The 21,833-nt window shown below is 36.0% G+C and overlaps 2 protein-coding genes across 3 annotated transcripts in view; both read left to right on the top strand.

The window, feature by feature from the left end:
- Positions 1 to 3,668: 3,668 nt before the first annotated feature.
- On the top strand, positions 3,669 to 4,037 carry LOC145687369 (protein CFDP2-like). The gene has a single exon (XM_081760825.1). The coding sequence runs from the start codon at positions 3,669 to 3,671 to the stop codon at positions 4,035 to 4,037; it is 369 nt and encodes a 122-aa protein (XP_081616951.1).
- Positions 4,038 to 12,759: 8,722 nt separating this feature from the next.
- Positions 12,760 to 21,833, top strand: part of Plekhm1 (Pleckstrin homology and RUN domain containing M1) — a 130,500-nt gene continuing 121,426 nt past the window's right edge. For both annotated transcript variants that reach the window (XM_081762354.1, XM_081762353.1), the window contains exon 1: positions 12,760 to 12,841. The gene's annotated coding sequence lies outside the window, so the exon portion shown is untranslated. The remainder of the gene's footprint in view (positions 12,842 to 21,833) is intronic.

Here is a 21,833-nt window from a genome sequence, read left to right as displayed (position 1 = left end):
GACCCCTTATACAAAATGCTCACGTACTAGCGACTAGATTAACGCGAAGGATCAAAGGGAGGGTTTATAGATATTGTAGATAAATGTGCAAAAAGGACTTTACAATATTAGTTTAGGACCATTTTAACTCTTATACACTCCGAGGATTACAATATTTGCTTTAGACCATTTTAACTCTTATACCCTTTGATGTCTGCCCCCATTCAAGATAAGTACATATAATAAGAATTTATTCATCTATACGAAAGCTTGCTCAAAAGAAGAAGGAAAACTTGGTGTTCATGACTGCATCACTTGCTCGGATCAGACATACGTTATAAAGGTTGTAAAAAAACGCATAGTACTCATGTTAATATCACCTTCCAGCACAAATACAAACTGATATTTGAGCAGGTATATAGTCTTAAAGTAGCTAGGTGGTGGTCGTAGGAAATGCTGTCATAATCATGTGTCTGTTAGAATCGCATGCTAGGGCTATGTTTAATGAAACAAGGGTAGGAAAAATATGAAAATGAAATCTTTGTTTTACGTCCCACGGTTATGCCGGTTAGACTAAAGGAGACGATGATGATGAGTAATGAATGAAATGGTGGAATGAAGAAAGTGGTAGGAAACGGGAGAACCCCGAGAAAACCCACGCACACGGGGTTTGTCCACCACAAAGTTCACTTGGCAGGGGCTGGGATCGAACCCGGGGCCCCAAGCACCAGAGGTGAACGCTCTACCACTGAGCCACCGCGGCCCCTAAAAACCAAGGGTAGGTTATCAAACGAGAGTAGAAGGTGTACAGTGACTAGAATACACCTGATTCATGTTATGAAAATGTGTTACCCTCTTCGAAGATGAAATCGCAAAAAGTTGTTCAAATATTTATAGAGATGACAATTCAGGATGAAAGCACCCATAGCGGAACAACAGATGTGTGAGATATGTAGCTTAATGCCCTATAGTAAAATTTTGGTATTCATCCTATATGCGAAATTCATACACACTCAATAGTCGTCATTGTGTTAAAGGGCAAAACGACAATATTATCGAAATATCAGCGTCCTCCATGTACCTAGTCAATGACGAAGATCCTGTAAGCGATGAACAGATGGAGAAAAATCGTAGGAAAAGAACATAAACGTGCGATTCAATAGTAGATTGGTTACTGTTCGTGCGTTCACATGGGCCCACACATGTTCCAATGAAGTTGGTAGTGATCGTCCTATCAATTATGGTTATCCGCACATGTCTTACTTACGACTTACAGCGAATAATTATATACATCATTACCCACGAGAATGGTCTATAAATAAATACGTAAAATAGTGGTAAAATTCAGAGCAATATTTTAGTTTACCTTTAATAATTCAAGTAATAAATTACTTTCTGTAGAAAGGAAATAAATATATCTGGAAAAATTATCTGTTTTTGCTTCAGAGATGAAAAGAGTTGAAAATTAAGTATATGTAAACAGTTACTGTAAGCAATAATGAAAGTGATGTTTAATTTTGTATAGGTGAAAATTCTTTGCATCTCCTTAGCATGCACAACGATATGTTCAAAGAATATTTCTAACGTTAAATAAACCACCTGTAGACCTTGTAAACAAATTTTATATTTAACTCAATTGTCATGACAAGGTACAGCACTTTTTAGTAAAAACACTGTATAAACTGTAAAGTTTCAATACTATAATAGTGTCTTCACCAGACTTAACACACTTATCTAGAATGTTGTTTCTACTCTTTCTACATCTCGTGGTGTAGCTCAAGGTTGTGGTTGCAATGAGGTACCTAAAAGAACGCCAAAAGCGATTCAACTAATGTAATGTCGTATAATGCATTGCCCTTCTTCCTAAGATGCCACTATTGATACATAATGGGTTTTAATAACTTTATCAAAAACTTGGTATGTATAAGCTTTAATGTATGTCATTTTAACGAACATTCCTAAGACATTATAATATTTATAAGCCATTAAATTGTATCATTGTGACTCTATATTACGTTTGCAATTGTAAAAAAAGACACAGTACATTTTTTCTAAAAGAAAGTGACTGAATGAGAAATGGAAGAAGAAAACATGTTGATTTCGAAGTTATGACTACTTACTTTATAAATTTATAGTGTACAACTATTCTCAGGTTATCGAAATGAATAATGAAAAATATATAACTAGTTAGTAAATCAAAGAAATATGAGTCGAAATGTTAAGTTTTGTATGAATAAATTTATAAGTACAGAAAAGGGAACATGTCATACACATCGTTATTTTAGAGAACCTAACCTATTCATTGAAAACCATAAAGTAAAAATTGTATGTAAGAGAATAACACTTACACAAATAATAAGAGAATATATATACTTTATATATGCTGTATTATAAGTAGGCAATTTGTGATACTTTTATTGAAGTTATAGAATTTGTTCCAAAGGATCAATCTATATATGCCCATGAATATATTATAATGAAAGAAACACAAGAGAATACGAAGATAAATATGTGAGTAATGTGTTGGCTTATCGTATATTATTTATTCTTAAAAAGAATCTAAATGTGTGTCGAGGAAATATTATCTTGTAAAGGACAAACTGCGTTTCTTTACTAATATGACCGCAAAGGGGGTAACCGTGGCTAATATTGTGGAAAAACGGGTCTTTGGGGACCCGGTTTATTTCTTTTCTTTGTTTATTTTGTTTATTCCGTTATGAGAGCTCCTCCGTGGCTAAGCGGTTAGCGTACGCGCCTTTGGCGTGGGAGACCCGGGTTCGATTCCCGGCGGGAGCTCATGTGGTTCGGATTCCACGTTAATCAGTAGGTCCACGTCTCATATAGCCTCGCTGCTGAAAGGGACGCTAAACTAAAATCAACTCAACTCAATTTATTCCGTTATGAGTATTTCAAGTTTGAAGTTACCGACGAAGTGCCTGTGGTGCATCATCATGTAAGTAGCCCACTATGAGAGGGATACACTTTACACAAAAGCTCTTTCAATTTTCAAATTTAAAAGTAGTAGAAGAAATAATAAAGAAAAAGAACTTGAACCATATAAATATTGTTACTTGACTATTTCAACAAAAACGGAGTTGCAACTGTGCTGACGACCTTTACGGGGATGGAGATTTCACAAGTTTGGTTGGACCTCGCATAGAATTTGTGTGAAAGACCATGAAATCTACGAGCAGCCCTGTCTATGGCTGACCTAATTCATTAAGCGGATGTCTGCTTCTTTTTTACATTTTCGAAATAAACCAATATATGTATTCCTTATTATAAATAGAAAAATACAGTCGGTAAAAGTTAATAATAAAAAGTCTTGAACAAGAAGCTATAATCTTTAACAGAAAATGGATAAGGAAAGTAAGAAGAAACGCAATTATTTTAGCAATAATAACATCGTTAATAAGTAGGCAGTAGTTAGTATAATCATGACTTATTTGCAAACACGTATCTTGAGATCTTTTTTTGAGTACTGTATTTAGAACGTTTAGAATATATAGTTTTTTTTTCATATAATTTATTAAGAGTCAGGTTTGCGGGGTCCTGGGGGAGTTGCTGGACTTCCACCAGGCACCTCCCCAGGTGGCGGATAGGGGAAAGCCCACCAGATATGGTGGGTACCGGAAATTTCCGGGGTGGACCAAAACCAGCGTGCAGAAGAAATAGCACGAGAAACAGTCATGAAGGACATAGATGTTATAGCACTTCAAGAGATAAGATGGGCAGACACGGGAAAAATTAATAACGAAAATTACACTATCTACTACAGCGGAACACAAGGCAAAACCGGTCAGTTTGGTACAGGCTTTATGATAGCTAAGCATGTCAGAAATAACGTACTACAATTCACACCAATAAACGAGAGAATAAGTAAACTAAGGATGAAAGGAAGATTCAGAAACATCACCATCGTAACAGCACATGCCCCAACAGAAGACAAAGACTGGGCAGTGAAGGTGGATTTCTACGAGAAACTAGAAGAGACGTGTAACAGGATTGCCAGATACGACATAGTAATAGTAATCGGAGACTTCAATGCAAAAAAGTAGGAAGAAATGATGCACGAATCAAAGTTACAGGAAAACATTCACTGCACGAAGAAAGTAATGACAATGGCAACCTACTTATTCAGTTTGTAATAGAAAACAATCTCACAATTAAAAGTACATGCTTCCCTCACAAGAGAGTACATCTAGGAACGTGGGCGTCACCGGATGGCACGACGGTCAATCAGATAGACCATGTCCTCATTAACAATAGACACTCCTCATCTATAATGGAGACAAGAAGCTACAGAGGATACAACTGCGACACAGATCATTATCTGGTCAAAGCTAAACTTAGAGAGAAGATCAGTAGGAAATTGGTATATAGGGAAAACACGAAAACAAAATGGGACATAGACAAACTAAAAAACAAGGAAAAGGAAGAGGAATATAAACGCAGGATAAGGATAAAATTGGCACATAAATCAAGAGAAGGGAGAATACCAACAGTGCAAGAACAATGGAATAAAATCCAAGAAATAATAACAGAAACAGCAGAAGAAACGGTTGGACAACGGAGAAAACCAAAAAGACAACAGTGGTTCGACGAGGAATGTCAAGAGGCAATCGAAAAGAAAAACGAAGCAAGAAAATGATACAAAGATCAACAAGAGCAAGCATAGAAGCATATAAAGAAATGAGAAGGCAGGCAAACAAAATATGTAGAAAGAAGAAACGAGACATGGTAAAACGACGAATAGAAGAAATTGAAGAGATGAGTGGAAGAAACGAAATAAGGAAATTATACATAGCAGTCAAAAACATAAATAAAGGATTTCAGGCACAACCGATTGGATGTAAAGACGAAAAAGGAAACATAATATCCGATGAACAGGGTATCATACAAAGATGGACGGAATACTTTAAAAAGCAGCTAAATCCAACATCAGAAACAGAAGAAAGTGAAATACTACAATTGGAAGTAATGGAGAGAAGAAATATCATAGAGCATCAACCAGTAGAAATACCAAGCGATGAAGAAGTAGAGAATGCTATCAGGAAACTTAAAAACAACAAAGCCCCCGGAGAAGACAACATAACAGCGGAACTAATAAAATATGCAGGCACAGAGATGACGAAGGAAATAGGCAACATGATCAGACGAATCTGGGAAGAAGAAACAATACCATCAGACTGGAAAGTGGGGATACTGCATCCAATACACAAGAAAGGAGACAAAACAGATTGCTCAAATTATAGAGGAATAGTGCTACTGAACACAGTCTATAAAATATTCACAAGCATACTTAATAATAGAATAAAGAGATTTACAGAAGAAATAATCGGAGAGTACCAGAGTGGATTTAGAATAAACAGAGGAACAACAGATCAGCTATTTGTGATGAAACAGGCAATAGAAAAGTGCTATGAACATGGAATAGATAAACACATTCTGTTCATAGACTACAAACAAGCATTCGACAGTATAGATAGAAATGGTCTTCTACAGGGACTAGAACACTTCAAGATCCCCCCAAAACTGAGCAACTTAGTTAAAATAATTCTGGAACAAACTACAGCAAAAGTAAAAGTAGGGCACAGAGTAGGAGAAGAATTCGAGTACAAAAAGGGAGTAAAACAGGGAGACGGGCTGTCGACAACTTTATTCATAATAGCCTTACATATTGCAATACGAGAAATAGATAAAAGAGGCACAATTATCAATAAAGCCAGCCAAATATGCGCCTATGCAGATGACATCGCCATCTTGACGAGAACGGAATACGAACTCAGGAAGCTCTACAACGAACTAGAGGAACTAACGAATCCACTGGGGCTGCAAGTAAACATTGAAAAAACAAAATACATGCACATAACATCAGATAAAAATAAGAGAAGAAAGGGAAGGTTTGTAATAGGAAGCAAAACATTTGAAGAAGTAGACAGATTTAGATATTTAGGAATGACAATAGATAACAGGAACAACATGACAACTACAATCAAAGAAAGAATTCTAGCAGGAAACAAGGCGTATTATGCTAATGCACAAATACTCAAAAACAAAAGCATTGGCAGGCAAACCAAGATGAAGATTTACAAAACGACAATTAGACCGATAGTCACTTACAGCGCAGAAGTATGGACGTTATCCAAAGAAAACGAAGAAAAACTACGAATATTCGAAAGGAAAATAATTAGAAAGAAATTCGGGCCAATCAGAGAGAATAACGAATGGAGAAGCAGAACCAACAAAGAAATAGAAGACATCTTAAGAGGAGAAGATATTGTACGGTTTATAAAAGCGCAACAACTGCGATGAGCGGGACACGTAGAAAGAATGGAAGAAGGACGACTAGCAAAGAAGATATTACATGAAAAGATATTTTCCACGAGAAGAAGAGGTAGACCAAAGCAAAGATGGAACGAGGATGTAAACAAGGATCTGAGAATATTGAAAGTTAAGAACTGAAAAGGAAAAGCAAAGAATAGAGAAGAATGGAGGCGCCTGGTGAATGAAGCCAAAGCCCACCCAGGGCTGTAGAGCTGTATGGTAAGGTAAGGTAAGGTTTGCGGGGTTCTTAGATTGTAGGAACTTTGCCCATATTACAAGTAACTTTTGTCCTCTTGACCTGATTTACAGTCGTGAATTTTAAAATCGAAAGTTATAACAGAAAAAATTCTTTTACAACTATAAATTTTGGTATTTATTTTTTATACGATCTTGTACTTGGTGAGAAATTCTAGTTTGTAATTGTGAAAGTTGTGAATATTTGAAAGAATGTGAAGAAATATTTTCATAGCCTTGTAAAATATAAAGTAAATATTTTAAGTAAACACTTTTGTAATTTTCTTTAAAAAGATTCTAAAGTGACGGCTTATATTTTGATGTCCCTATTCAAATTACCCGTTCCGAAAACAGGTTCGTATTCATTTTAACCAATTTGAAAATACTTATTACCAAGACTTTTTAATTAACTTGATTGTTATTACCTACGATTACAACTAGCTATCATGTTCGAAAAAGTGTATGTGTCACCTTATGAAAAGACAAGGAAACTGCTAGTTCACTACTGCCAGGACAATGAATGAAAGCTGTCACTGATTATTGGCAACGAAAGATACAGTTGTTAGTGCAGCATATTTTTTTTTTAATAAACTAAACTTGTATTCGAGCATCTCATTTTATTTGGTTCGATGTGATTTATCGATTTATACATACATAATGTGTTTGACAATGTTATTTTTAAAGGAAGAAAATCAATCAACATTCTGGACTATATCTCATTAACTGAGTAATGTAGTCTTAGAATTGGTGTAATAAAGATCTTAATGACAGCGACGACGACTTCTGTATAATTTGGGGAGGCATTGAAATATGTGTATTTCCTTGTCACAAATTCGAATAAAGATACCTACATTCAGGGAGGCCAATCTCCAAGATCAGTGTGCATGGTTAATGACGATATAATTCAATTTCACTTTTATATCAGTAAGTAGCTGTAACAGAGCATCAATGTTCATATCTACGAATACGATATTTTACTACATGTTCTAGAAAAGTTTACATGGGTTTTTACACGCATGTATAACATTTTGTTTACCTCAATATTATCAATGGAATGATATATGTCTCGTCATTGGAAGACTGTTAGAATTACGCGATTCATTCTTGGAAATACGTGTGTCAGTGTTAAGAGGAAATCAAGTAACAAAAGGTACAATCCGATTGTTATCAGTTAATATTTTTCACTTTAGAAATCCGTAATCAGGATCACAAAATTATTACAAAATCACTAAGCATACAAGTTACAAAATACCAGAGTTACTAATGTGTATTTACTAATAGATGCGAAGTGAACTCAATTATACTAATTTTCCTTTTATATGAACTAATCTTGGATCATATTCAATCCACTTTAAACGTATTAACTACATAAAGAAAAACTTACTCTGAAAATTATTTGTTGGCTACCGAATAATTACAACAAACATTAGTCTTTTCGGGTTCGATTCCTAGTAAGAGGACATTAAAATTCAAACGCGTTATGTCACGTCTCATATAACCTATGTACAGCAATGGGATACTAAACTCCAAAAACCAACATCAGTAAACATTCATTTTGAAACATAATTGCGAATTAATTAAAGTAAAACACATCAAAATTAAAATACTCTTTTCCGCTTTCTTTCATAAATAATTCTTCTTCTTTCTCGTAATATTGTAGGATGATGATTGAAGAATACATCTAAAATAAAATGATAGTTCGGTGACGTATCCTTTGGCAGATTTGTCCATTGGCAGATTTGGTAATTGGCGGATTTGGTAATTGGCGGATTTGGTAATTGGCGGATTTGGTAATTGGCGGATTTGTCCATTGGCAGATTTGTCCATTGGCAGATCTGTCCATTCTCACGATTGGCGCATTTGGTCATTTTCGCGATTGGCGCATTTGGTAATTGGCAGATTTGTCAATTGGCAGATTTGTCAATTGGCTGATTTGTCCATTTTCACAATTGGCGCATTTGGTCATTTTCGCGTTTGGCGCATTTGGTAATTGGCAGATTTGGTAATTGGCAGATTTGTCCTTTTTCACAATTGGCGCATTTGGTCATTTTCGCGTTTGGCACATTTGGTAATTGGCAGATTTGGTAATTGGCAGATTTGTCAATTGGCAGATTTGTCCATTGGCGGATTTGTCCATTGGCAGATTTGTCCATTTTCACGATTGGCGCATTTGGTAATTGGCAGATTTGTCCTAGGCCCGATTTTTCATAACAGCTTGAAAAATGTTTACCAGCAATTCAATCGGGGAAAATGTCGCAAATAGAAACAGAAGTTCACTTCAAGATAAGTCGTTCCACCATAGAAAGAATATTAAAGAATAGGTCAAGGCAGAATCCAGGCCATCTGAAAATGTTCACTGAAGAAGAAGAATTAGCCTTTGCTAGTCATCTTGATAAAGTTATTGATTTCGGATTCCTCGTTAATTAACTTGATTTCAGATTTATTCTGGAGTCCTATTTAGCAATGCATGGGAGAACTGTCATTGCTTTCTAAGACAATCTTCCCAGTCCAGATTGAGTGAAGTTATTTTAGAAAATGCACCTCCAGTCAACGACTAGATTCGCTGCTAATATAGATACGACCCGCTCGGGAGAGTAATACTCCCGGAAGTACGTTTTTCCGCGCGCTACTCTAGACAGCTGTTTTACACGCTATCCTAGCCAGTTGTTTTAAGTTGGTCACAAAATTTATATCATGAAGTACAAGGGGAACAAAACGACTCTATATCATTGAGTACAAGGGCATAAGTACTACAACTACTTATCTGCATAAAAATGAATAAATCACTTTTTTAAGTATTATTTTCATATTATTTTAATTTAATAAGTGTTCTAAAAATGTAAAAGAAAATACAATAAAATAAAAAATCTTTCCTCGGGCGGGGTTTGAACTTGCGCCAAAAGAGGATTTTATTACTAGCATATAGCGCTAGCCCACTTTTTTTTTTCTATTTATTACTAATTTTACTCATTTTCAACTTGCTTTCTCCAATTAGAGCGACAGGGACACGAACACAGAAATATCGAGGACAGTTAAAATCACAAAGGCTCTCCCACCGGGAATCGAACCCGGGACCCCGTACACCAAAGGCGCACGTGCTAGCCACTAGACCAGCAGGGAAGGCTGCACTGAGGCCGACAACAGCAAGCGTTTGTTGTCTGCTATTTGAATGCAACGTGGCACGAAGTGAATAACGCCAACCAATCAGAACTGTGTTTCTCGTTTCTGCTTCCGGGAGCATTACTCTCCCGAGCTAGTCCTATATAGATAGGGCTCGTGATGCTGTAGAAGAAAACGTAATCAGCTATTACAATCATTATACTTGATAGTATCTCTTAACATGTTCTCTTTGTGGTTTACAGTAAATAAAAAGTGTTATTCTTGGAACACTTACGTCCTACTTAGTCTCAGAACAGATTTCAATGCTTTTCTGTAGGAAAATATAGGGGTGGGTTCAAGTAGCCCGAACGCGAGTCTTACTTGGACCCATTTTTTACAATAATCGCCTGTGCTTTGTTTTCAATACATGTAACTAAAACTGTCCTCGAAATGTGCAATAAAGCCTGTAGTTCCACTTAATATAGGTTATGACAATAACTTTCAAGTTTTCGAGAATGAAAACAGGCCGAAAGAACGAATTTGTTGCAAAATTGGGTCCAAGTAGCCCGCATCTATGGTATACGATATTGTTACCTAAATTCTTATTGGTGCATTTTTACTATACAGATACATTGTAAAATGTACAGAAAATTTTGGGCAAATCTTTAATTTGTCCACTTCATGTCGAGAATAGAGTCCAACCAATCCCTGTGGGGCTTCTAACTCCTTCCTACTCTTACAGGGGTGTAGCCAAGGGGGGCCCATCGGGGCCCGGCCCCCCCAAATGGTTTCCTGCCCCCCCCAAATGACCAGCTTTTAAAACATCATAGTAAAATTATCTCGCTTCATTCATTTAAAAGTAATAAAGTTTATTGACAATTAATAATTTATGGTAAAATAGTATGGAGAAATGTTTTTTCATACCGATCGAAAAATAGGATACTTTTTTGTGACAGCAGATTACACAATTTACAGCGATTTATGTTTGACAGTTTGAAGACAAACGTTTTAACAAGGTACTACAAATACACCCATAAAACAAAGGTACTAAACTGGTTTGTAAGTACAGTATATTTTCATATGCTTTAACAAGTGTTTTAAAAGACATAGGAAAATTTGGTGAGAAACAATGCTTTTATTCAATTTGGATTTCATTCGCTGTTTCTTTTATTTCTACTCAGTGTAATAAAATAATTATGTTTTTTTTAGTCACGAATAATAAATAAATATTTTTGTCAGGAAACCATAAAGAAATTAAGTGAAATTTCAAAGAAAATCAATCTTGTGTAGATACGTTCTGTATACAAGATCTTAAATTTAAATATAAAGGTAACCAAGAAAAATTTTGTTGCTTTTTCACCCACCACCTTCGAACATCGATATGTCACCTAACCTGGAAGATCAAAAAAAGTCCCCATCAGCATCGACGACCTTCTGAAAACGTTCTGGAAGGCCATGCAATCCATCGCGGTAGAATTTGATGGGCCGTGAAACGAAGAAAGTATTAGGTGCATTTTGAACTTTTACTAGGGATTTGAACTGGCGTCCTCTAAGGTGATTGTCCAAAGAATGGACAGGTGATAATCGGACGGTGCAATACCTAGGGAATATAGTGGTTGCAATATTGTTTCCCATCCAAGGCGGAAAATGGTGTCCTGAGTCATCCTAGCCACGTGGGACTTAGCGTTGTCCCGTAAACGAGGACCCATTTGCAATTCAGAAGTGATGGCACCAGAGTTTTGAGTTTTTGTTGAGCACAACTCAACTGCTGACAGTACACAGTTTAATTGATACTCTGACCAGCTGGTAGCAGTTCCCGATGCACGATGCTCCAAACACACAGAAGGACCTTCTTCTGGTAGTGCTGGTTTCTGCTGTTTTGAAATCGGTTCATGGGATGTTAACCAATGATGACGACGCCGTGGAGCTTCATATAGGACACACTTTTTATCACATGTCAACGCCCTGTCCAGAAATGGCTCCGAAACAGTAAATAAACACAGGCGACTGCCGCGTTGCCTTCTGGCCCAGAGTCAAAATATGAAAGACCCATCGACCCAACTTGTAATGCTTCACAATTTGATGGATATGCTGCCGAATGGTTTCACCACATACTGAATTGTAGTCCCAGTTCCTCTTTGTACATATGTTGGTCTTCTGGCACGTGGTGTTTTCGGGTGTTTCGTCATCGTTCTTAAACTTGTTAAACCATCGCTGCAATGTCCGCGTCGTCACGACACCCTCACCAAAGGCCTGGCATATCTTCTGTCCCGCTACAGCGGCGTTTGACCTCCATTTGAACTCGTTCAGCATACATGCTCTTATGACGCTCTGTGGATGTCCCATGTTCTCTCTGTCTTTACGCAAGTTCACGGTGTATCTGAATTGTCACAACCAGGTAGTATGTTGGATATACCCACACCAACTGACGTTCGCCTTATCTCCACTCGCATTCAACTCACAGTGTGAGGTCCAATTGAACACAGACCTCCACGAAAAGGGACAGAACTTTCTTGGTTACCTTTATAGTTATGCACAAAAGTATAGCGTTTGGTCCCGGGCAGTAGTTCTTGATTAACCATAATAAAAACTATCTTGAATATAATTTATGGATAATAATAATAATAATAATAATAATAATAATAATAATAATAATAATAATAATAATGATAAGAAGAAGAAGAAGAAGAAGAAGAAGCTAAAATAGTGTTTTTAGTCTTCCAGAAGGAAACCAAAATTTTACTTTCTTTCAGGTCTCAAAAACACTAGCAGCAACACGTTTTTTTGGCTTTGTACATTGTAGTTGGCCCCCCCTCACAAACGACGGGCCCCCCTACACAAACCTGCTGGCTACACCCCTGTACTCTTACTACTACTATTACTACTTATACTATGGATCCGTATAGAAAACTGCACGTTCTTATTTTGCACCAGCAAAGTAATCACTATTTCTTTATATTTTTCTTCCTTTGAATCTATTATATGCATGAACTCCATAGCTCAAGTGATAAATTTTTGTTTACACCAATATATCCTGCCCCAAGAATAAAGTATTCTTGTGTACCGGCTGTAAACTTCTTTATCACAGTATACAAGAAAAGAAGAAAAAGATTCTTATCATTATGGTTGTTTGCTTTCAGTCTGTGTATAAGAGTTTGGATGAACTATGCACTGTCCGTGTGCAACTGACGTGTTGACAATGGTATGCTAAATTGGAAATTTTATGTAGTGTTTTCATGAGCAATAGTGTAGTGTATATATTAATTGAAATTTAAAGCTATTTTATGTATTTTTTTCTGTGATGTGATATTCATAATTGTTTTCTTAAACTGAAGTCAACAAGTATACATTTGCTGTATCAGAGAGTATTGCGTTTCTCTTACAATTAGATTTCTTATGTGTGAGATTAATATTTTGTTTTCATCCGTTTCCACAATGTACATAACATGTTACAACATATTTCAACGAAATAAAAAATTTGGTCATTCGCAGATGATTGCCAGATGTTCTGTACGTTGTTAGAAAATATAAAAACTGACATTCAAAATTTAACTGTCATAACAAGTTTCCTTGCATCTATAATGACCATATGAACTGTTCTGCCAGTTAGTAAATTTTGAAGTAGGCAAACTGAAAATATTTTGCATTCAGAGCTGCTACAGGGGTGTCAAGAGGAAAATGGATTCTTTATCCCTTGATTATATATGTATATATTCTTCTTATTATTTTTACCCATTACTTATTAACTATGCAGAACAGTTAGCACTTACAGACAGGGATCTTTTAGAGTAGACTAGGATAGGGGTAGGAACAGGTTAGCTTAAGAGGCCTCATCCCGGCGAAATTAAAATATCGCTAATTTTACAGTAATTATGTTATATCTTCAAATAAGTAAAAGGTAATCGAAATGTGGAACAAGAGCGCCCGAGACAATATCATTTTACATGAAATACCGTTATCATGACTCACTTATCTGCTTTCGATTTCGAGAAATTTTGAAAATCGACATTTATTTTCGCGTTTCTAAATGACTGAAAACGGAAAGCCACTAGGCGACTTGTGATAACGGTACCTGACGTAAAATAATATTGTCTAGGGCGTTCTTGTTCCACGTTTCAATTATCTTTTATCTATTTGAAGATATCACATAATTACTGTAAAATTAGTGGTATTTTAATTTCGCCGGGATGAGGCCTCTTAAGGTTAGGTAAGTTTCGTCCCATTTTCATGAAATTAGTAGACTGTAATTTTTTTCTGACTGAGTATACCAGCTGGAGCGTGCATTGTGAAATTAACCCGAAGAGTGAAATATGATCTTTGCAGTACGGTGACGCAAAAGATTCAATTATCTGTGTGTTGCATGCAGATCAAGATCGTGTGGACAGTCTTGATTTGGGTAACTAATAAAGGGGTTTATTTATGGATAACAAAATATACGTTATTAGAAAAATATCCATGATGAGTGTGTATGTTTGTGTTGGTGTTGACTTCTGTTAAAAATTATGGTTTTCCAATAATAGTTTTGCAACGTTCAACAAGTTACGTCCTGTGTATCGTTTGTGAGTGCACATTTCATTTCCTGCTACCCTAAATGCGTATATTGTTTGTTGATGTATTTTGTATCTTCATGAAACAATGTGAAGGAAGCTACAATGCAGTATTAATAAGCGAATGTGAATATTTTAATGCATGTACAGTTATGTTCAAAATGTTGTTCGTACACCATGGCAAATGTTTACTGTGATCATAGCTGTGGATTAAGAATCAGTAAGATGAGGACTATTGATGCAACCCAATTAAGCTTGTACATCTGCTCTCTCTCTCTCACCTTTTTTTTTTTTTTTTTCTGAAAATGTTGCAGATCGCTTCCTTATATATGACAACCGTTTGACCGAGAATGATGGTTGTAAGGGCAATTTGGTGAAGATAAGTTAGGGTAATGGTCACAAATTGCGATATTATGAAGTGAGGTATCAGTCAACACAGCTCAATATGAGTCTCTGGTCATCGCCATACGAATTCAGAGTAGTTGCGTTTTGTTAGTAGCTTACTTGTAGTTTTTAGCCCACTATTTGGCTTTGAGTAAAGATTTACATATACCTATCTGTTCAAATCACTAGAGTAAGATATCAGAAAACGAAAGAATATCCAGTTTTTATAAAGTTCTTAGTTGGTTGACCTGGGGATTACCGTCCCTTTTAGCACGGAGACTATGCAAGACTTAAACCTACAGTTAAAGTGGAATTCGAACATCATAATGCATTCAAATTTTTCAAGACTCTCCCACTGGAATGCAGTTTGAAAACTTTGTTTGCAATCGTAATATGAAAAATGTTACGAATAACTTTAAAAAATGATCCTATAAAGACTTACAAGAAATTTGTGAATAAATACAGCAACTAAATTTTGCGAAGGAAAATAGGAAACGTAGTTTTGTTTGTGTGATTAATAAGAAAATCATAGTTATTGATGAATTGTTTTAGTTATATTTCGCAATTGCCGCATCACAAGACTTTTTTTTTTCCTGGAGTCGTAAAGTATACACAGAAAGAAACACCTTGAGTTATAGGGTCAGTGAGGGTAATTATGAGACAGATTACACAAATTTTCCACGTTACAGTACTCAGCTTACATTAGTTTTGAAAGCAGTTAACCTAGGCAGCAGTTTATGGTGCCAATAGAGTAACAATTTGCTGCTAAGAAATTTCCTGTCAGCTCATAAGTTGATGAGAAAATGTTAAATCTGTGCTGTCTTTTAATTTCCCTCCAAAAGGGTTGTTATGAGACACCGGGTAGGTAATTATGAGACTCCTGTTGTCTCCAGCTTTCTGTATGTGGTATTAAATTATGAAGAATCCAATTGTGAAATGAAATGAAAATGTCTTTATTGAAGCGGGCGAGGTTCAGCCATGGCTGCTCTACCACCTAACCCTTGTCAAAAGAATACAATATTAAACATTACACATCAAAAGGAACAGAAAAAAAACTTAAAAAAATACAAGTAAAAGAATAAATCAGAAAATAAACAAGTGACATATGCAATAAAAAGTATCGATATTGTTGGATTTAGCTAAGCTCTTACATAAAACTGTACATATCGTAAGTGCCAGAGGCCAGTCGCTGGGATTTCATCAAATGTGATTTTAATGAAATTTAATAAAGAGACAAAGAAGTCTTTGTTATTTTGTGTTTATTACGTAAATACCTAGGTAGCTACTAATGTTATTCTAACATTTTTGTAAGTTGACTATGATAGGCTAATAGCCTATATTAGATAGTTTCGGGTTACAAAACAGGCTTATGAAACAAATTTATCCACGTTCTGGGCTGTTCACTAAAAATAACTTAAGCTACTTCTATTTCTTTATGTTTTAGTATATTGATATGCAGCCTAGACTATTTTCAACAAAATAATCTAGCTCTACATCTTTGAAAGTTACTAGGAAACAAGATTATATGACTACCTAAACTACAGAATACAGCTTTTTTGAAACTTAACACACTAGGACACAGAGACAGATTCCAGTTATTTCTCAAATACATTAATCTAGTATGCGTGTCATAATTACCCTCCCTATAAGAAAAATGAGATACAACAACAAAACATTTTTTAACTCTGAAACGAAAGCCCAAGGGACAAATTCAACTTAACCTATAACTGCTGACCTACCAGGCTTCCACCAACACCCATTGGTTTCACAACAGTGATATTAGTGCACGAATAGATATAAAAGTCAATGATAGGATTTCAAAATAATTTTGTTTGGATGAGTTTGATAAGCGAAAAATGGTACATCCAAACTTTTGTAAACTGGAACTTATAAAAATGTAGACAGAGCATTGTGAAGGATGTTACTAAATGCCTGTGTACTTAATTTGTATTTACCTACAGTTGTTGAAGATCAGTGAATGGTGTCTCATAATTACCCTCACCGACCCTACTATTTGTAATTTGAAAATATTAGCTCTCTAATGTTGTTGTAACATTATATCATAACATTATTATGACACACTTTATTTTTATTAGTTCTACATTGGTGTGACAAGGTTCTATTCTAAATTATGCCCCAGATATTTTCTTCGTCTATATGCAATCAGTGTATTCATCTTTTTCTCAAGAAACCAACTTGAAGTAAGCTGCTTTAAACAATCTACAAAAGCTTTTAGAAGCTGGAGATACACACTTTCGTGCACGAACAAATTGTTAAGAGACAGAGAGGTATGTTGAGTAATCTTGAAAGCATTTGAGACACTTGACTAATCAGATAAAGGAGGGATGAATCACTGACAGGTTAATGAACTGTTCCGCTGGGTGCTCGACCTCCCTTAAGATTCCGGCGTAATTGCCCACGTGTCTCTATTTTGAGTGAAGTACTTAATGCCAAACTTAACGAAATAGTTTGTCTTCATTAAGGCCCTTCCGTAAACACACTTAATATTCAGATTCCCTCATGTGTAATTATTTTTGTATAAGTAGACAGAAGTTACTTACCATTTTGAAGAGAGATCCCAATTTTGCTGAAAAGTACGTTAAAATCAGTTTACAATTGATGAAGTCTGCTGAGTATTTTATGATTGAGTTAGGAGTTGTTCGGATCCTCTGTTAAGGTGTAAGCCCGCATCTCATGTAGCCTCGTTACTAAGATGGACTCTTAAGTCAATTCAACGCACTAACGTTATTATCTTACATGCACATCACTACGCATGCTTTCAATATCTGCAGATTAAGATGTAAAATTCAGATTTTTTTTTTTTTTTTAAATACATGTAATGTTGTGCCCGTGTGTAGTTTAATGGAAAATATTATATAAGGTAAGTAGATTTCCCCATGTCAGGAAAAAAAAGTAGTCCTGCATTGATTTTTAGCTGCGAGTGACATGTTTAGTGATTCTTCTGGAACTGTGGCAAGTAATTTGCTTTCCGAATTTTTCTGTATGTCTGCATCAACTTAAGATAGAAATAATATATTACACTTACAGAAAATTCTTTCAAGGAAAAGTAATAAATAAATAAAAATAAAAATAAAAAAGAAACACTCTTGGAGTCTCGGCAGGATCCCGCTTTGTATACTACGTTACAAATTCAAGTTGTTAATTTTTGTCTTTATAGCTTGTGAACGTTGTAAAGTGTGTGTGTCCCGCATCAGATTAATTTTTCTTTTTTTTTTTGGGGGGGGGGGGAGGGGAGAGATTAAAGTGAGTTTCGTGTCTAAGTGTGAAACTATGGTAGGCTTCCAAACCATGGGAATTCAATACTTAAACTTGAAGTAGTACGTTTGTAACTTCTGGTTGTAATAGAGGAATAAGATCAAAGATAGAACTTGTTCCTCGGACGCTGAATCAATATCAAAAAGCCATATCTGATCAGGATTTTGTTATGGCGGTCATCGTTCAAACCGGAAGTGACTAATTTCTGTCCTTTCCGGTTTGAATAGAAGCTTAGTTTGGTAGCTGGTACGTATTGTTAGGACACTGAATTTATTTCATAAAACCGGTAGTGAATTTCTATCACTTCTGATTTTAGTAGGAAAATGCGAGTGATGTTGGTATCTTTCCTTCAGACGATGAATCGGTCCCAAAAATCCACCATCTCTATCTTCTTCCGTTTATGTTCTAAGACGATCAACGTTGAAACGGGAAATGGTTAATTTCAGCCACTTTCAGTTTGAATAGAGCGTTAACAGATGAGATAGTCCTGCTCTTGAGACGCTGAACTGATTTCATAAAACCGCTTGACCATACTTTTTACCGTTTTTCTGTGGAAATCAATATTGAAACCAGTAGTTGTAGTAAATTTCTACGTTTCTGGTTTTAGCAGAAAGATGTGCGTAATGATAGTATATTTTCTTTAGACACTGAATTCATTCTAAAGAAGCTATTGCTGTTTCTTACGTATTTGTTCTATGGCAATCAACATTGAAAATGGAAATCGGTAATTTCTAACACTTTTGGCTTGGATAGGAGGCTAATAGAGTAGCTAATACTTATTGTTCAAACATGAATTGATTCCAAAAAACAGCTTGTTCCTATCTCTTACAGTTGTTGCTCTATGAGATCAATATTGAAACTGGAATTGCTATTAATTTCTACCACTAGTGGTTTTATTAGAGATATGTGGTTCAAGATGATATCTTTCATTCAATCGATTCCGTAAAACCGCTTGATCATATCAGTACCATTTCTGTTCTATAGTGATCAACGTTGAAACCGAAAATATTTAGTTCCTACTACGTCCGGTTTGAATAAAGGGTTAACGGATAAGATTAAACATATTCTTGGGATACTCAGTCGATTCCTAAAAACTGCTTCTCGTTACCAGTTTCACTCTGATACCTTTCGACAGACGAACGAACATTGCGGTTCTATATGGCTTCCGATACTTAGATACTTAACGCATATGATAACTTGGAACACCGTATATAAATAGATTTACCGGTGTAGAAAAGTATTTCAAGAATTTATAATAAATAAATAAAAACACGCTTTGGTTCACTGCAGGACACCGCTTAGTACACTACGTTACAAATGTCGGTTGCTATTTTTTTAATTTTGTGTTTATTTCTTTTTAATACAAGTTTTGAGCGTTGTAATGTTGTACAGATTATGCTGAAATGTGGTTTCAAAAACCCAAGTAACTAATGTTTGTAATCTATCGCATCAAATAACTGAGAAAAAATAACCATGGGACGTTAATAATAATAATAATAATAAAGTAGACCTTGACAGCTTAACATGCATTTGAAATACCGTGGTGTACAAGCCTCTGATTCTGGAATTATTGCTGATCAAACTTGGGATTTGGGGTCAAATAAGTCCACACCCCAACTTCAATGGCAAATAACTCGAGAATCAAAAATCTGCACACGATAATATACATGTGCATACTAAGCTCATAAAGGTCTACCACCATGCAAAATTTGTTCAAACGCGAATCAGCTTCATTCATTGTGTCTAGTGAATACTTTTTGCAAAAAATGACCACATCGAAACGCCAGCTTTGATAGCGAATAACTCGAGAATCAAAGGGTCTCACTTGAACGTGTCTGATATGGCGGCAGACTTTGATGAGCTTACTACGCATATGAATTATGTTGTGCAAGTTTTTTGGTTCTGGTCTTATTGGCCATCAGATTTGAGATATGGACTTAAATAAAGTGTGTCCAAATCCCAGCTTTGATAATCTGTAACTCTAGAACGAAAGATCTATACATCATCATATTTCTTACGCTTAGTCATCTTATAAAAACACACCTAATAACTACCAAAATACGAAATTTATTCAAAATTGGATAAATTCCATCAATCGTATTTCAATAAAATTTCCTAATTCACTTATTGCAAACTCAATTTTGATGGCCAATATCTCTGTAATCACCGTAAGTAGTAGTCCCCCCCGTATGGCCGATTTGACCTTGAACTCATTTTCGTGACGTCATAGGTCAAAGGTCAATGACCTTGGCCCAGGGTCAATGACCTAGGGGTACCTAGGACCACCCCCTCTAAATTTTGGCAGGGGTACCATGGCCCACCCCCTAAATTTTGGCAGGGGTACATAGGACCACCCCCCTTAAATTTTGGAAATTGCCAAATCTAAAAATTTGGTATGGTAGCCTAGGACCATAGTATGTACCTCTATCAGTATTGGGTGTCTATGTCGTTCCCTTTCATGGGTAAAAAATTGCCAAAAATTCAAATTTCGGGGGTTTTTGACCTAATTTATCCCCCTTTGATGAGGTATTATTACCCTATATACTTATATGGGCGTATACAGGGGTCCATTACCTTTCATAAGACATGGGAATATTAATGCACCCCTTGAAAAATTTGGGAGGGGTACCTTGGCCCACCCCTTCATTTTTAGAAATTGCCCAATTTAAACATTTGGTATTATAGTATAGGACGCTAATATGGATCACTATAAATTTGGGTGGTCCACCTCGTTCCCTTTTAGGGGTACAAAATTGCCAAAATATAAACGTAAGCAATACGTTATACCACGTGTTTTGTTTCGACCTAAGTTATCCTTTTGATGAGGTGTTATTACCCTATATGGTTATATGGGCGTATACAGGGGTCCATTCCCTTTCATAAGACATGGGTATATTAATGCACCCCGGGAGGGGTACCTTGGCCCACCCCCTTAAATTTTGGAAATTGCCCAATTTCAACATTGGGTATTATAGTATTGGACCCTAACATGTATTATGATAAATTTGGGTGGTCCACATCGTTCCCTTTTAGGGGTACAAAATTGCCAAATTTTAGTACAACCACATGTTTGGTTTTTTGGCTCATTTTATTCCCTTGGATGAGGTCCTATTACCTTATATGGTTATATGGTCATGTATAGGGGTCCATTATCTATTATAAGACATGGGTACATTGGTGCACCCCGGGAGGGGTACCTTGGTTCACCCCTTAAATTTTGGAAATTGCCCAATTTCAACATTTGGTATTATAGTACAGGACCTCAATATGTATCATGATAAATTTGGATGGTCCACATCGTTCCCTTTTAGGGGTACAAAAATTGCCAAAATATAAACGTTGTACCACGTGTTTGTTTTTTTTTTGGTCCATTTTATCCCCTTTGATGAGATTCTATGATTACAGGGGTTCATTTCTTATCATAAGACATGGGCACCCTTCTTAAATTTTGGCAATGGGGGTCCACTGAAATTGTCCAATTGAAGCATAGTACAGGACCTCAATATGTTTCGGTGGTCCTATTACCAAATTTGTTTAGTACAACCACGTGTTCGGTTACTGACTCAATTAAGGTTATAAGGTATGGATGGGTATCCCCTTTCAATTTGGTAGGACCCTTCGGTGTAGTACAGTCACGTGATCGATGATTTGGTTTTAATGCGCGACGAGGTCCCTGGTCAATGTTCTCTAGGAATTAGGTGGAAACTTTGCACAGGGTTCTCGTCTTATATCGCACAGTTCTTTAGGAGAATCTGATAACGTTGTATATGGAATGGACAATAAAAACACATAAATAAGCATAAATTGTATTTTATTCATATTTCTGGTTTCTTCTTTTTCTTTCTTATTGACAATGTTTGTATATTGAGCTGGGTTTCTTCATTAGACTGCCTCCTCTTCTTGATTGCGATGATTTGTTTCCATGTTTTGCAGCATAGCACCCGTTTGCAAAGCTTCGTATTGTGAATTCTGTAAAAAAGAACGAGG

The sequence above is a fragment of the Thermobia domestica genome, chromosome 6 (genome assembly GCF_964235325.1).
Source record: "Thermobia domestica chromosome 6, izTheDome1.hap1.1, whole genome shotgun sequence".
NCBI classification, from domain to species: domain Eukaryota; kingdom Metazoa; phylum Arthropoda; class Insecta; order Zygentoma; family Lepismatidae; genus Thermobia; species Thermobia domestica.
Note: the sequence above shows the minus strand (reverse complement) of the source record. Positions and strands in the feature narration are given on the sequence as shown.